The sequence below is a fragment of the Kogia breviceps genome, chromosome 11 (genome assembly GCF_026419965.1).
Source record: "Kogia breviceps isolate mKogBre1 chromosome 11, mKogBre1 haplotype 1, whole genome shotgun sequence".
Classification (NCBI taxonomy): Eukaryota; Metazoa; Chordata; class Mammalia; order Artiodactyla; family Physeteridae; genus Kogia; species Kogia breviceps.
In genome coordinates, this window is record NC_081320.1 from 78,856,876 (window position 1) to 78,874,392 (window position 17,517).

At 43.2% G+C, this 17,517-nt stretch overlaps 1 protein-coding gene across 1 annotated transcript in view; it reads left to right on the plus strand.

Annotated features, from left to right (window-relative positions):
- Nucleotides 1-17,517, plus strand: part of XDH (xanthine dehydrogenase) — a 74,684-nt gene that overhangs the window by 44,697 nt on the left and 12,470 nt on the right. The window contains exons 15-26 of the mRNA XM_067006922.1: nucleotides 73-247; nucleotides 1,637-1,720; nucleotides 3,623-3,792; nucleotides 5,196-5,319; nucleotides 7,003-7,122; nucleotides 7,602-7,698; nucleotides 8,682-8,806; nucleotides 9,532-9,665; nucleotides 10,080-10,167; nucleotides 11,400-11,486; nucleotides 16,636-16,827; nucleotides 17,006-17,151. Of these exons, the coding sequence (XP_066863023.1) occupies nucleotides 73-247; nucleotides 1,637-1,720; nucleotides 3,623-3,792; nucleotides 5,196-5,319; nucleotides 7,003-7,122; nucleotides 7,602-7,698; nucleotides 8,682-8,806; nucleotides 9,532-9,665; nucleotides 10,080-10,167; nucleotides 11,400-11,486; nucleotides 16,636-16,827; nucleotides 17,006-17,151 (1,542 nt within the window). The remainder of the gene's footprint in view (nucleotides 1-72; nucleotides 248-1,636; nucleotides 1,721-3,622; nucleotides 3,793-5,195; nucleotides 5,320-7,002; nucleotides 7,123-7,601; nucleotides 7,699-8,681; nucleotides 8,807-9,531; nucleotides 9,666-10,079; nucleotides 10,168-11,399; nucleotides 11,487-16,635; nucleotides 16,828-17,005; nucleotides 17,152-17,517) is intronic.

Consider the following 17,517-nt stretch of genomic DNA (forward strand, 5'->3'; position numbering starts at 1 on the left):
TGTGCAAACCACTCACACAATGGATTCTGAGAGCTGGGTGGGAGCGCTCTCCCACAGCCTGCTCTCTGGCAGGTTCTGGAATGAGAAGCTGCTGCAGGACGTGTGTGCAGGCCTGGTGGAGGAGTTGCCCTTGTCCCCAGATGCCCCAGGTGGCATGATTGAGTTCCGGCGCACCCTCACTCTCAGCTTCTTCTTCAAGTTCTACCTGACAGTGCTGCAGAAGCTGGGCAAAGAGGACTCAGAAGATGTGAGTGTGGGGCCTGGGCAAGGCAAAGACTTCCTGCAGCACTTGTGTTTAGGGATCTGGGAAACTAGCTGGGGTAGGAGAGTGCTGTGGACCAGGTGGTAAACGTTCCTCTCCTCTGGATGTCTAAGGACAGAGGCTCCTCTGTCCAGGGACCAGGGACACAGCCTAAGGAGCCACACAGAGATGGGAGCCAACTGGGTGGCTGAGAGGCAGAGCACTGGGCTGGGAGTCGGGGATGTGGGTTCTTGTCCTGGCTGTGTCATTACCTCAGGTGAGAAGTTGAGTAGGTCACCACTCTTTCTATGTCTTAGCGGGTAGACCTGATGATCCTTCCAGCAGTGTAGCTGATACAACTGTGGTTGTGTAGTTAGAATGGGAATGTGATGTGATGAGAACGTGAGGTGGGGCTGCTACAGCCAGGGGAGATGTGCATCCAGGAGAGGATGCTAGTTGAGGTAGAGTCCAGCTCCTGAGATGGGTTTTCCAGCAAGTATTTATTTTGCACCTATTACATCATAAGATTGTACTGTGTGCACTAGGGGTGGCAGTGGGGAGCGTAGTGTGGGAGAGAACGGGATCAATAAAGGTCAGCCTCGTGTGACAACTGAGGAGATGGAATGGGGGGTGGGGCACAAAGGAGAGAAGGCTTCACAGCTGTGGGTGCAGCAGAGCAAGATCCCTTTTTATAAACATTTGTAATACTTAATTTTTTCTGATTATGTATGTAATAAATTTCTGAAAAACTTTAGAAATACAGAAATGTATAAAGAAAAAATTAAAATTACTCTCAGATCTTAGATAAAGCCACTGCTGATATTTTCCCTTATTTCTCTCTCATCTTTTTCCTCTGTTTATCTGTCCATCTGTCTGTCATCCTATTTGTCTGCCCCAACTCTCTCTCTCTTTCTATCTGTCCTTCCATCTGTCTATCTATATATCTATCATCTTCCTATCTTTTGATCTGGATATATCATTTTCTAAATAGATTTGGTGTCATGCTGCCTACAGAGCTTCACGTTCCCCTTAATTTTGTTGAGATGATACTATGAGAATTTCCCCTACCACTAAATATTTCCCACAGAATTGAAGAGAAAAAAGATGACTTTTCCAGGAAGACTGAGGGAGAAGGATATTCCCAACAGAGAAAGCAACATGCATAAATGCAGGAAGGAGGGAAGTTTTGGTTTGGTGTGTCAGAGGAAGTAGGGTGCAGGGGTGGGGGAAGAGAAGCTGTCAGAGCCCACGTTCGGATGTTGAGATAGATCCAGCCAGTACCAGGAGTGTAAATGAGGAGATGAGAAAGTTGTTACTTTTACCACTTGGGAACAGCCAAGGATGGGACCAATGATAGAAATAGTCACGATCACCTCTGTTATCTTGTCTCCACAGAAGTGTGGTAAACTGGACCCCACCTATTCCAGCGCCACCTTACTCTTTCACAAAGACCCTCCGGCCAACATCCAGCTCTTCCAAGTGAGTACAGACGGTATGTAGCTAATATCAGTGGCCCTTGCAGGGCACATCAGATGATGCTGACCATCGGTGAATGACCGACTCACACTGTATGTGGGTGCTTAAAGCTCCTTACCATTGTGCATAAATGTCTAGTGAAGGAAATGGGAATTATATTAATGTGAATGAAGCCATTTCCCCCCTTGCTCACCTAAATTTCTCTCTTGGGATTCCTGTCATCTTCACCTGCTCCTTAAAAAGCTTTTTTTCCCCATTTTGTTTTTTTTCTAATTCCTCTGTAGGGCTAATATGCAAAGCTAGGAGTTCTCTTGAGCATGTAAACTAAACAAAATTTTAAAAACCCAATTTCTAACAACAGTAATTTTTTGAGAGGTATTCGTTAAAGGGTCAGTTTAAATGTTTTGGATTTTTGTGGGCCACATAGTCTCTGCTGCAATTCCTCAAGTCCATCATTGTAGCACAAAAGGAGCAAGAGGCAATACATAAATGAATGCGTGTGGCTATGCACCAATAAAACTTTATTTGTAAAAACAGAAAGTGGGACAGATTTGGCCCATTGTTGATGATTTGTAGACCCCCTGATCTAGAGTGTAATGGTTCAAAGCATGAACTCTGGGCCCGACTGCCAGCACTTGAATCCAAACTCTGCCATCACATAACTGTGTAACCTTGGACAAGTTACTTTCTCTCTGTGCCTCTTGGGCAAGTTAATTATGCCCAGTTGCAAATGTGGCATGGTTTTGAGGATTCAATGGGTTAATAAAAGTGAATAGCTTAGGTAGCTCCTGGTGTATAGTAAACTCTCAATAAATACTAGCCATCATTATTATTACTTTGAAAAACCACACAAAACAGAGTTTTATTACAAACTGAATACGTTTTAGAACATTTTGAAAAATACAGAAAGACATAAGAAAATAAGACTCACCCCACATCTCACCTCCAAGAGAAAAATCATTATTATATTTGTATATTATATTATGTATATATATTATGTATATATATGTATATATGTATATATTATGTATATATTATGTATATATATATTATGTATATATATTATGTATATATATATTATATATTATATAATATATATATTATATAATATATAATATATAATATATATGTTATATATTATATATTATGTATATATATAATATATATTATGTATATTATGTATATATGTATATATATTATGTATATTATGTATATATATGTATATATGTATATATATGTATATATTATGTATATTATTATATTTGTATATTATATTATATACAAATATTATATATTTGTATACTTCTTTCCATTTTTTCCTATGCATATATGGACATATTTGTACTATATTTATAACATTTTTCCACAGAATTTTGAGTCATTACACACACACACAGTATTGTATGTCCTGCTTTTACACTTAGCGTGAGCGTTCTTTCCTTCTAATTAAAATTCTTCAAAACTGTCTTTTAACAGTTGTATGTTATTCCACCCTGTGAGCATAGCATAGTTTATTTACCCATCCCTCAACAAATGGACATTTAGCTTCTTTGTTTTGTTTGCTCCTGCATACAGTCAGTCCTCATCTGTGGATGTGGAACCCATGGATACAGAGGGCCAACTGTACTGCCCCATTTTATATACGGGACTTGAGCATCTGCAGATGTGGGTATCCACGGGGGGTCCTGGGCGGATGCCCGTTGATGACTGTATAGTGATACTGTGACCACGCTTCTCAATGCCTTCTTACCTGCCTTCTGTTTCTTTCACCCTATTCCCCGCCTGCCTCCTCCATTCTCACGCCTCACATTTGCTTTGGCCTGAAGCTCTCCATGGCTCCCTGGGGCCTCTAGGGGAACAGTGTCCTCTGCAGCTCAGCCTGATTGTGTGGCCATGTTGTTCCAGGAGGTGCCCAAGGGTCAGTCTGAGGAGGACATGGTGGGCCGGCCCCTGCCGCACCTGGCCGCGGCCCTGCAGGCCTCTGGGGAGGCTGTGTACTGTGATGACATCCCTCGCTACGAGAATGAGCAGTTCCTCCGGCTGGTCACCAGCACCCGGGCCCACGCCAAGATCAAGTGCGTGCAGTAAAAACACTTGGGAAGGGGGGGATGCAGCGAGCACCTGCCAGGTCCCGGAGATGCCGTGGCAACAAGCCTCCTCCAGGGCCTCCCGGTCCAGAGAGGAACACAGCAACTCTTTTTAAAACCAGTCTGGAGAGGAGCAGGAGACGTGAGGGGCTCAGGGGTGCTGGGAGGGTGGGGGGATGACATTGGAGAGATAGGCAGGGGCCAGATCAGGAAAGCCTTGGGGTGCTGAACAGGGACATTACACTTGGCCGGAAAAGCAATGAGGAGCTGCCGAAAGGCCTTTCTTAGATCTTCACTATGGATATTGGGCTCAACTTCAGTGCAGATCTTCAGGAGAACTTGAGTCAGCACCAAAGGGAAGAAGGAGGCCTTAGCGTGCCTGGCATTGACTTCCTATTCCAGTGCTTAGCAACTTGACCTTGGCTTGTCTGCTTAAGCTCTCATTTTCTCCATAGGGAACTTTTGTGAGGATCAGTGATAGTGTCCACAAAGGACCCAGCAGAGAACAGTCACTTGTACCCATTTGTTGAACTTTGAGAGCCCAAATGGCAAGAATTGCTACCTCGATGAGGATGGTGATGATAATAAAAACACATCACACAATATTTGCTGCAGCCTGGTTTAAAGCATTTTATACATGTGGCCTTATCTCTTCCTCACCACAACCCTATAGGCAGGTCATATTATTATCCCCATGTTCCAGATGAGGAAACCGAGTGGTACAGCAAAGGCCCTAATGTGCTGAATCTGGATAGGCATTAGCTGTGATGTGGGTGTTGGAGCTCTCCAGAGTAAATGCTTTTTGATTCTTTTGTACTTGGAGACCAGAATAGGGCATTGTACAAGATCCATGGGGACAAACGTGTCCTATTCATCTTATATCTCCCACAGCACTCAGCGCAGTGGCCTCCACGTGGTAAGCATTTAATCAGCATTTGCAAAATAGGATAGGATAGGATAGGATAGGAGGTAGAAAAGGGAAGCATTAGGGTGGAGGAAAAACTGTCAGAAAGAAGACAAGGTTATCCAATTGGGTAATGGGTCTTTTTTCTTTTTAGGATGAAAATGTTTTCCCATTTAAGTTCATGGATCCCTGAATTCTATCAATAGACCCATTGAGGGTATAGATAGATCCCTGTTCTAGATGATGGTATCTGTTCTCCCTACGAAGGGATGGATGGGATTGGATGGGGAACTACAAGGAGCAAGAGTTATAAGATATAAAAATATAGCTGAAGATATCTTAGAAATTTTCTCTATTATACAATCTTTGGGGAAAGAATTATTGATACACGGGTAGAAGTAGAGCATAGTTCATCACTGTGTCAGGTGACAGGTCTTCCGCTTCAGTTTTCCTCCCTGGCTTCTCACATTCCTCCTGCTCCTTGAAGGTCCATTGATATTTCAGAAGCTCAGAAGGTGCCAGGGTTTGCTTGCTTTCTCTCCGCTGATGATATTCCTGGGAGTAACGAAACTGGACTTTTTAACGATGAGACAGTCTTTGCAAAGGATAAGGTGCGTCTTGGATTTTTTTTAAAAAAATATGAAGTTACTGGAATGAGTATTTAAGTTTTAATTTGTGTTTCTTCCTCCAAATCCCTGATCTTGAAAAGATTATACATTTGCACATAGCACGGCTATTATCCAATTAGCCAGTATTCAGGACCATCAGTAAAGGGATAGAATATGCCTGGTAGCACTTTTACTTTTAACTTAATGTTTATTTATTTATTTCATTGATGGCGGCAGCTTGTACATAGTATAAGACATAGTAGGATGACTCCATGCCAAAATGGCATTAAAAAAAGGCTGGTGACTGTATTTTAACTAACAATCAGGTTCTTAAGTGTACAATATTAAACTCCTTTATTAAAAGAAAATAAAAATACATTAAACAAACCAACCAGAATAGGAATTACAATTACAATGCTACCACTATGTGTATTGATAATTCACTTACATGAAAGTTTATCTATTGATTTCAACCATATATGAAGTTCTGCCAAAAAAAAAAAATTCCAAACATTCAAGGCAGCTGCTACCACAACCTATATACTCATAGGATAGTTGTCAGTCATTTTATAATTCCAGTACAGCTCAAATGTTTCAAATTGGAGGTTGATAGGTATTGCTGAAGGACAAATTCAACTTATTATTAAGCTAAAAGTAAAGGAGGGAATGAAAAACTATAACTCTGAGACACAAGGACTCTAAAAGGAGAGCATTTGATAGAAGACAAATTGCTTTACAAACTTCAAGAGCCTCTAAGACCATAACTAGCATTATGGTTAGTGAGAATCAGCCAGGTTCAGCAACCACTAGGCTAACCAATTAAGTCAAGAGCTTAACTGGGTCTTGAAGAGGTAATTATCAGAGACAGACATGTTAAGTATTGGTTCCTATTGTCAGAAATCTCATATTCCAAAGTGATGAGTTGGACAATTCTTTTGTTTATTTTTAGAAGGATGTTGGAAAAAAATTATCCCTGAAGGAGATCCATAAATTTTCTATAGGAACTGAATTTATTAAATGAAAAGAAAACAATAATCATTAATTATTCTATAAATCTAACAACCAGAAAAACTGGTTTATAGGTCATCATGTCTAAGAACCAGTATTGGTGAATGACCACTTTGGGGCATCTGGGTGAAATATAAGACATGATTGCTGCCTTTGAGAAACTTTTGGTATAAATCTGAGAAACAGAAGATAAAAGAGAGTGGAGTGGTAGAAAGAAAATAAGACTGGAAGTCAGGGGTTAAGATTTAGTCACGGTCTAGTAGTGAGGCAATTGTGATCTTGCCATCTGGGTCTCCATCTCTTAATATGAAGAACAAGGGTGTTGGGGTAGATCTGAGTTGACAGATATACTTCATGGTGCCATGCTTTCCACTCTGCTGCTCATGGCAGACATCACTAATCAATCACCACATTTTATCCTGGGCAGCTTCTCAATAGGCTGCCATCAGATACTAGTTATCTCAGAGTCCTATTCCAGTTCTACTGATTCTAAACACTTATGAAGAAGCACGTAACCCCAAATAGTAGGATAAGAACATGAAGAGGCCTCAGGACATTCCTTAAATGTACCTTAAAAAATTATGGGGGCGGGACTTCCTTTGCTTTTTTGAACAATCAGAAATAATTTGCTTCATGAGGAGCATGTTATGTTCTTTAACCATCTGGCTCTGCTCCCAGGTGACTTGTGTTGGGCACATCATTGGTGCTGTGGTCGCCGACACCCCAGAACACGCACAGAGAGCCGCCCATGGAGTGAAAGTCACCTATGAGGATCTTCCAGCCGTTATCACGATTGAGGTAACTGGGGAATGGGCTGCCTGGAGAGGGGAGAGCTACCTGTCCCTGGAGGCACCTTTATTAGGATCCTCTAGAGGAGATTCAAACAGCAGGTGGAATCTGACCAGATAAGTTTTTAAATCTCCTCCAGCCTGCGACTGTGTGGTCCTATGAATCCTTCCCCATCATGATCCTAGACTCAGTCCATAAATGGCCAAGCTGAGTTCTTCCTTCCCAATTTCAGCTCCAGCTGGTTCTTTGAGGGATTCTTTGCTTTCCTCAAGATCCAGGGTTGTATGTCTATATCTAATGAAATAGAGAAGTAAGACACCCTGGGCTACAATTGAGCTTTAAGTTTATATAAGAAACTTACAGAGATGGCTGTGTGACTTACGTGGGAAGAGAGAGGTAATAATTCCAAGAGCTTCTCTTCCCCAATCCCTTAAAGCCACCTTCCATCCTTTAAAGCCAAGTCACTGAAGCTTCGTTTTAATCCTCAGGATGCTATAAAAAACAATTCCTTTTATGGATCTGAGCTGAAGATTGAGAAAGGAGACCTCAAGAAGGGGTTTTCGGAAGCAGATAATGTTGTTTCAGGTATGGCTGCACGATGCAGCAGTGGGAATGGGGTGGCCCTGGTTTATGAGTTAAATTCAAGAGCTGTACCTGAGCCCTGGAGCAAGGGAGTGATTTCCTGACATTTCCTAACAGAAGAGCCTCTCTGTTGTTTGTAACAAAATACTAGACAGGTGTCTGGGAAAGAACTTCAGCATCTTAATCTCTACTCTCCTGTCTCTAGACTGGACATACCTAAGTGATTCTGGAAACATTATAATGTGTTGGATTTGGAAGACTGTCTAGGGAAGATGAGGGTCACAGATGTCTCTAACACAATATTGTAAAGCAATTATACTCCAATAAAGATTATTTTTTTTTAAAAAAAGGGTCACAGATGTCTGACCAGTCTTGGGTCTGCCCAGCCTCTGGCTACACAGACTTCTGGTCCTCCCCATCTGCCTGAAGGCAGTCTTCACCCATCTCCAGCTCGTGCTCTCTCCTCTCCTCCCCCTTTCCCTCCTGCACTGTGAAATTTGGTCCAGAGCTCTCACCCCAGAGCAAGGCTGCCTATCAGCCCCCTTTGGAGATGGTTTTCTACATTGGTTTCTGTACATTGCTAAGTTACTAGTAAGCCAGCTATCCAGCGGGACTGACAGCTTGGGGTCTGGAAGATGCTGTTTATTTTCAGCTTCTGAATCACATCTGTTCATTCCTTTTTTACTTGTTCCCAAATTTTACAATGATAGTCTAAAAATCTCTCATTTCCACTGGCTGCAGCAAGAAGGGAGCTTCACACCTGATGCATTTCAGCGTCGTTCTGATTTTTTTGTTAGCGTGTGGGGGTTCAGCTCCCAGATGGCTAAGACTCTGAGACCCTTTTCCATCCCAGCTGGGGAACTGAAAGGTTGCCTGTGAACAGCTGGTAACTGCACAGGGCCCTGGATGAGAACATTCTCTCCTTAAGCAAACTCACCGCCTCTGTAGCTTCGGGCTCACTGTGGGGAGTCTTGTTGCTTCCCCAGGCGAGTTGTACATCGGTGGCCAAGAGCACTTCTATCTGGAGACTCACTGTGCCATTGCTGTCCCGAAAGGCGAGGCAGGGGAGATGGAGCTCTTTGTGTCCACACAGAATACCATGAGTACCCAGGTAGGTGTCCGGTGGGTCAACAAGGGGCTGGGGAAGAGGGAGATATGGGCTGATCCAGGAGGGGATGTGAAGGTAGTGGTTCGAAGCCAGGCCCTGTCACCAACAAGCTGGTGTCATTGAGCTTGTTATATAACTTTCTCATCTATAAAATGGGGCCCTTCCAGGACATTGTAATGATTAGATGAGTTTTAAAACTTGGATAGAGCCTAGAAAATGTTAGCTTTTATCATTCCAGTGCTGTATGGCCTTGGTCAGATCATATCTGGCCTCAGTTTCCTCATCTGTTAAATGAAGGGGTTATGCTAAGCGAGAGCCATGGGGACCACTACATTATCTGCAGTGGCTCAAATATTCCTCATTTCTCTATTGCATGTAATAGAACAGTGGTTGCCAGTGTTTTGGGCAACTGGTCTTACCCTCATGACTCCCCAGTTCCTGGCCAAATGGAATGAATTGTGGCTCTGAAAGTAGGCTGTGAACAGCTGCTCAGCCCTCTGGTTAAAAACGAGTGTCTGAATTCAGTGCACAGTGACTGATGCACGCTAGACCCTGACACCACTACCCAAGGGCTGCCCTGGGACAGGAGGGGGATTCTCGAATCAAGGAATTTCAGAGTTCATAGCAGTAATTAGGCTTCTGTGTGTCGGGTAGGCTCTTGGTCAGGCCTGAAGTAAGTCCAGGTGGCATATGCATTCACTGGGAGTATTTTGTTCTTTTGCCCACAGTCCTTTGTTGCAAAAATGTTGGGAGTTCCAGTAAACCGGATTCTGGTCCGAGTGAAGAGAATGGGAGGAGGCTTTGGAGGGAAGGAGACCCGGAGCATCATGATGACTGTGGCTGTGGCCCTGGCTGCATACAAGTGAGTTCCCCCAGTGGGCTCTGGGAAGAGGAATAAGGCTGCCTCTGCCAGGAAGGCTTCCTGGATTTCCCCCTTTGGGAAGTAGATTCCCCTTGCTTCAAATTTTCACAGCCCTCGGTTTTTAGTACTCGTGGACATAGGGGTGAGGGCAGCATCACCTGGTTCATTGTATTCAGATGCATGTGTCCATGTCCTATCTCTCCTACCTGGCTGTGAGGACCCCAATGGCAAGGACACACTCCACACCCCATACCCCACACCTACATGTCCCCCACCTTGCCCAGCACAGTGTCTAGACAGCAAAGCAGCCCAGTGTACCAGGTGGAGAAAGAAGGCTTCCTTGCTGTTTTTATCCCTGAGACTCTCAGGGCTGGGCTGTCGTAGAGGTTTCTCACACTCTGGTGCCTCCCCCAGGACTGGCTACCCGGTGCGCTGCATGCTGGATCGTGATGAGGACATGCTGATAACTGGCGGCAGACACCCCTTCTTGGCCAGATACAAGGTTCTAGATGTCGGGGGCTGTGCCGGGTGGGCAGTGCCCTCTGCTTAGGAAACTGGGGATAAAGATTCAAGGATCCTGGGATATACTCTGACTTTTGTCATGACTACCTGTAGAAATTCAAAGAAGGAATAACAAGGAGAGAAATTCAAATCAACCAACAGCAGCATAGGAGGGTGATCCTGGGGGAGGCTGGCAGGCCACTTCCCAAGAGATGCCACAGGATGCTGTGCACGACTGTTGTGAATTTGCTGTGGTCCAAATCTGGTCTTTGTCCACTCAGGCTCGGAAACATGATTTGTCAGCAGATCTGGGGTAAATCCATCCCACAGGCTGGCTTAATGTTAATGTGTTTACAGCCTGATGGTCAAAGTCAGAATGACCACTTAGTAATTTCCAGTGAGAAATACAACTTTCCAGGGGCCTGGTCAGGTATAAGCTGTTAGGGTGCCTGCTCGGCCAGAACATGTATGGCTGGGCGCTACCCAAGTGCCCTGTGGGACTGTCCCTTTTCTGGGCTTCTGTGGATGACCAACTACTGTTCTGACCATGCATCCTCCCCTCTACACACCAGTAGAAACTTACAGGTCCCAGTCTAGTGTATAAACCTGGGAGCCCTCTGTCTCCGCAAGTTGGCTTTGAACATCTCCTCTTTGGCCTCTTCTGACTTTATTCCGTGATTTAACTCACCAAAAGGGATTGCGTTTCTCTTAGTCCAAAATTCTTGTGGGCTCCAAGAAAGCAACTTGGTCTTTTGGGGTTTCAGGTTCCTCACTCATGAAATGGCCTGTCAGGGTTTGTTTAGATCGTTTACACGAGGTTGGGGATGTGAAAGCACATTCCTGCTTGTGCAAGGTGTAACTTTTGCTGTCTTCTGGCCAAAAGCTGTGAGGGCGTCTCCAGTTTCTCTCCTAGTTTCTCTTCCCAGCCCTCCCCTCCCTGGCCTATCACGACCAATGTTCTTTCTTCTACCTCCTCACTTCCGCTGGTAGAACCAGAAGCCAGGAGTAGGGAGGAAGGAGGAGGAGTGTAGGGAGGGAGAAGGGGTGTCCAGGGCCCATCACTGGGGGCCCTGTGACTTCACCTGTGAAGTCTGGTGATCTCTTAAGTTCGACTTTATTTTGTGGTGGGATGTCTTATTCTTTCTGTTTTCTCCAGGTAGCATAAGTGGGAGGAGATGGCTAGAGACACACAAAGAAAGGGGACAGTTGAGAACTCACTCTCCTTCTTTTCAGGTTGGCTTCATGAAGACGGGCCAGATTGTGGCTCTGGAGGTGGAGCACTACAGCAATGCCGGCAACAGCCAGGACCTCTCTCTCGGTGTATGTAGGACGTGCCTCTGCATCCGGGGTGACTGGGAGGTCACGGGTGTGCCCCATAGCATGTTTGCACACGTGGGAACAGGCCTCCTCAATTCTTGCCTGTTGTTGCAATAGCCTCCCACTTGGTCCCCACCTTCTGGTTCTCCATCCCTGGTTATTCTCTAAAGCATGGAAGTGATCATATTACTTATCTGACTAGAAACTCATCCTTCTGGTGCAAGATATTTTGCCAAGCAAGTAAAGTTAGTTACAAAACTTTATGTATAGTATGGTGACATTGAGTGCGTGAATGTAATACTAATTTATGTGTGTGTGTGTGTGTGTGTGTGTGTGTGTATGTATAATGATATGCATGACAGAAGTGTGATAGACCATACTCCAAACTGTGACTGGGTGGGATTAAAGGGGGTACTAACTGTCATTTTCTATATTATGCATTTCTGTGATGTTTGAATTTTAAATAATGACTTGATTTACCTTTTTAAAAATCACTTAATTGAAATATAGCTCACATAACACAAAGTTCACCCATTTGAAGGACGGTTGACCTTTGAACAGCGTAGGCATTAGGGGTACCACCCCCAACCCCACAGTCAAAAATCTGTGTATAGCTTTTGACTCCCCCAAAACTTACCTACCAATAGCCTACTGTTGACTGGAAACCTAGCCAATCACATAAGCAGCCCAATATCCCGTATTTTGTATGTTATATGTATTATATGTGTATTTTTACAATACAATAAGTTAGAGGAAATGAAATGTTCTTAAGAAAATCATAAGGAGAAGAAAATACAGTACTGTACTGTATTTATTGATACTGTAAATTTACATAATCTGCTTATAAGATGAACCATCTGCCTGTAAGTACCTATATCAATATGATCTTATATGATACAAAACACTGTAGGTGTTATTTGAATTACTGACACTAGACATCAACAATGAAAAGATAATGTGAAAGAGAAATTCATGTTTATTCACAGATACAGTGATTCATGCATTGATAACGAAGCAGCAGCCGTATGATTGCTTTATGGTAGCCCAGTGTAATCAATACGATTGCTTCAGGATAGCCTAGCCTGTACACTAATGAATGAATCATTATAAAATTTTTATGGCATACAGTAATTTTTATGGCATATAATATATGATTACAGCCATAGATATAATATAGTACTGGAAACATTGTTACATTTAAAAAAAACCACTTCCCTGTGATGATAGGCTGATAGACAGTTTCTCCAATTACAAGAGAGGGGCATAGTGAACAGTAATGTAATTCTTTGAAAGCAAAGTTATAAAGCAGTAAGAAAACTAACATATTATTTTATGTTTAAGATCACTTATGTTATACCTATGTAAGGATAGACTAATATCTACATATATCCTATGCATTCATGTCATACCTTTTCCTTAATTTTTTGATATTTCTAGCCTCTTCAGTTCATCTGTGAAATTTTTCAAATTGTTGCAAATCTCCAAAATAATTTCCAATATGTTTATTGAAAAAATATGCTTATAAGTGGACCCACACAGTTAAAACCATATTTTTCAAGGGTCAACTGTTTTACAATTTAACGGTTTTAGTACATTTAAAGAGTCAGGAAACCATTATTGTAATCCAGTTTTTTTAACACTTCAATCATCTCAAAATTATCTCTTATGCCCATTTGCAGTCACTCCTGTTCCTACCCCTCAGGCCCAGACATCTGCTAATCTACTTTCTGTCTTTATAGATTTTCCTTTTGCGGCCAATTAATATAAACGGAATCATATACTATGTAGTCTTTCATATCTGGCTTCTTTTCTCTCAGAATAATGTTTTTGAGGTTCACCCGTGTTTTAGCATGGATCATTCCTTCATTCCTTTTTATTGATGAAGAATATTCCATTGTATGAATAGACCATTTTTTGTTTGCCATTCACCACTTTAAGGACATTTGGGTTGTTTCCAGTCTTTAGCTTTTATGGATAATGCTGCTTTGAACCTTGTCATATGACATATATTTTTGTCATTTTGCAAATTAACCAAGTTACCTTGGTGGTACTAGCTTTTAAGTTTTTTAAATCTTACTTTTATAACCATATTAGTTATATATGCATAGATTCTTGTTAAAAAAAAGTCAAAGATTTCAGGAGAAGCAGAAGTTCCCCATTATTCCCACTTTGAATGTGCTAAGGGCTTCTCTAATTGGCTCAATTAGGAAACATTATACTTCAGATCTAGTGTAGGAAACTGTTCCAAAAAGAAAACATTTCTGGTAGTCTCACCAAATATAACACTTGCTTCCTGGTGTTGTAGGAAAATCCGGTTGAAAAAGATATAGGACTTATCCCCAAAGATTTTACAAGTGTTAAAATTCAATCCAGCAAATATTTATCGAGCCCCTAGGGTGATGACCTATAGAAGAATATGGCATTGTTTCTGCCCTTAAGAAGGTCACAGTATGGTGGGGGAGACAGATAATAAAAGATAAAATGAAGTACAATTGACAAAGTGCTAAGGGAAAGCAAAAATGGAATTGAGACATATAAAAATCATCTAGGATGACTAAGACTGAAAAAATCAAAGACCCCCAAAAATAACCTGTGGGAAACAGGCTATAAATGGGGAAGTAAACTAAAGCCAAAATGAAACAAACAAACAAAAGCTACCATTTAGCTCATCAGAGAGATGAGTTATTACACTTTAAAGAAAGAACAGGATGCTATAAAAATGAAGCAGTCTAAGAATAAAAATGAAGCCTTGTGAATTAAAACTGTGAAAGCAGAAGGGCTGAAAGAAACTTGAGGTGCCCTCTTAAAAAAAGAGAAAACAATGGGGAAAAATAGCAAGAAAATACAAGAAAATTTGAGGACCAGTCCAGGAGATCCAAATAATTGAAGTTTCAGAAAGAAAGAAAAAAAAACAGAGAGAGAAGGAAAACTATTAAGAAGTAATTCAACAAATTTCCCAAAACTGATGGGCATATATTTTGAGATTAAGAGAGCTCATCCAGTAACCAGCACAATAAAGGAAGATAGACTTATGCTAATTTACATTATTGTGAAATTTTAGAAACCTGGGGACAAAGGAGATTTTACAGTTTTCAGGGAGGGAAAAAAAAACGGAACTCATTCCAAGAGTTGGAAAGGCATTGGTTGGATTTCTCAATACTGGGGAGCTAGAATGCACTAGTAAAATGCCCTCAAAATGCTGAGGGTAAATGGGAAACTTATTGCCAACCTAGAATTCTGTATACAGCCAAATCATGAATTAAGGATGAGAGTAGAATAAAGACATTTCAGACATGCAAGTTCTCAAAAATGTACCTTTAGATATACGCTTTGGGGGAAGATGTTGATGGTTGTACTCCAATCATCTAAGGGTGTAAAACTAAGGAAAGGGAAGACATGGGATCTAGAAACAGGAGATTCAATGTGGAGAGAGACAGAGGGAATCCTTGGGATGAATGTGAGGGGAAAAGCCCTGGGTGACAGCTGAACAGAAGCCTAGGGGCTGCCAGTTTCAGTTGAAGTTGGCCAGAAGGCTCCAGAAACAATTTCTTCAAAAAGATGAGAATAATAGAAAATCAAATGTGTTTGAACATATTGAAACCAAATTTGTAGTAATATGTGCATAGAAAATGAAGCAAATGAAAAAAGTAAAGATAATTGTTAACTCCAAGGGGGAAAATATTATCAAGAGAAGTAAACCTAGTCTAACCACATGGTTCAGCTGTAAGTGATGTTTACAGAATGATTAAATGGACGGTTGATGAGAAGAAAGTATAACTATACAAGGACGAGGCGAGATAGGAAGCTGGTGTATATGTAGAGAAAGGGGGTTGGGCGGGAACTAAATCCTCCTTTTCCATGATGGGAAAACAGTATAAAAAGTCTAAAACTGAACAAGTCAAGAAATGGCAATATAGGGCTTCCCTGGTGGCACAGTGGTTGGGAGTCCGCCTGCCGATGCAGCGGACACGGGTTCGTGCCCCGGTCTGGGAGGATCCCACGTGCCGCGGAGCGGCTGGGCCCGTGAGCCATGGCCGCTGCGCCTGCGCGTCCGGAGCCTGTGCTCCGCAACGGGAGAGGCCACAACAGTGAGAAAGAAATGGCAATATAAACACATTATTTAGAGATGTGGAAGACAATGTAAATAGCTGACATAGAATAAGTGGTTGCTTCTGGGGAGTGGAAGGAAGAAAGTGGAGGCAGCTGCCATTTTGCATAACATGGCTTATGGAAGTATTTGATTCTTTAAACTATTTGCAGTAGAAGTTTAATGAGAATAAAGTCACCAGTTTTTAAAAAGAGGCAAGTGATCAATTCCAACTAGAAGATCTGGGAGGGGCTCCTCCATGTGGGAGCTGAATGGGGGATTTTAGCAGGTGGATATGGTGGGGAGGGGCCTTACAGGTGAGAGTAACATGCAGTCAGAAAAGAGGATCAAAAGTATATTAGGGGGACTTCCCTGGTGGCGCAGTGGTTAAGAATCCGCCTGCTAACGCAGGGGACGTGGGTTCGAGCCCTGGTCTGGGGAAATCCCACATGCTGGGGAGCAACTAAACCCGTGCACCACAACTACTGAGCCTGTGCTCTAGAGCCCGAGAGCCACAACTACTGAGCCCGCGTGCCACAACTACTGAAGCCCACGTGCCTAGAGCCCATGCTCCGCAACAAGAGAAGCCACTGCAATGAGAGCCCACACACCGCAACGAAGAGCAGCCCCCGCTCGCCACAACTAGCGGAAGCCCGTGGGCAGCAGTGAAGACCCAACATAGCCAAAATAAATAAATAAATTTATTTATTTTTTTTTAAAAAAAAGCGTATTGGGGAAAGGTCAATAAGTGTCTTGAATTCCATGCTTAAAGACATACAGACGTCACTCTGGAGATAGTAAGTGCCACTTTGAAGCAAGTGCTTGACCTGCTATGACCTTACATTTCAGAATGAGGCCTAACTTAGAAGGAGGAGACACAGAAGGCCAGGAGTGCACTAAGGAGGTTTGCAATACCCCAGGAAAGAAATAATTTGGGCCTGAGGAAGGACAGTTGACTGTGGGGCTGGCAGAGGTGGGGATGTGCACAGCCCTTGAAATTCCTTTTCGGAGGAGCCAGTGAAATCCATGCATCGTTCTCTCCCATTTTGGTTTCCTCTGCTTCAGATAATGGAACGAGCTCTGCTCCACATGGACAACAGCTATAAAATCCCCAATGTCCGGGGCACCGGGCGTCTGTGCAAGACCAACCTGCCCTCCAACACGGCCTTCCGGGGCTTTGGGGGGCCCCAGGCATTGTTCATTGCCGAGCACTGGATGAGTGACGTCGCAGTGACCTGTGGGCTGCCTGCAGAGGAAGTAAGCGGAGAATCTGTGGGCACGAGGCAGAGGGGTTTAGCCTGCTTTGTATCTTGGACGTCTCCCGTGGGGGTAGAGGATGGGCAGGCGCTGGAGAGGGGCGGGAAGCTCAACCTCCAGTTATGCCCCCCTGGTCTCTTGCCACCGACCAGGCCTCAGTGTCTCTCTCCTTGGGAAGGTACGGAGGAAGAACCTGTACAGAGAAGGGGACCTGACACACTTCAACCAGAGGCTGGAGGGTTTCAGCTTGCCCAGGTGCTGGGATGAATGCCTGAAGAGCTCTCAGTATCACGCTCGGAAGTGTGAGGTTGAAAGGTTCAACAAGTAAGCGCCAGGAGGGGAGGAGCCTGACGTTCTGGGGCTCTCTGGGTTTCAGATTCTATAGCCTTCTTGCTGAACTCAAAATAAGAATAATAACCTAATAGGTAACTTAGGAGGCTGCTGTGTTTGCTAACTCATTCATAGCCACCTCTTTAAGATCCTGAAATGGTCTTCAGCCCTGGGGCTCGGGGCTCACAGCACTCAGCGTCATAGCACATCAGTGTGGTCCAGCTTTATACGTTTGTCTGCCTTCTGGGCAGACGATGTTCTAGAGAACACTGGCCTGGGACTAAGAACACCACGTTATGTGCCTACCTCTGACACTAATCTAGAAATGTGACCTTGGCAGTCACTCCATCTCCTTGGGTG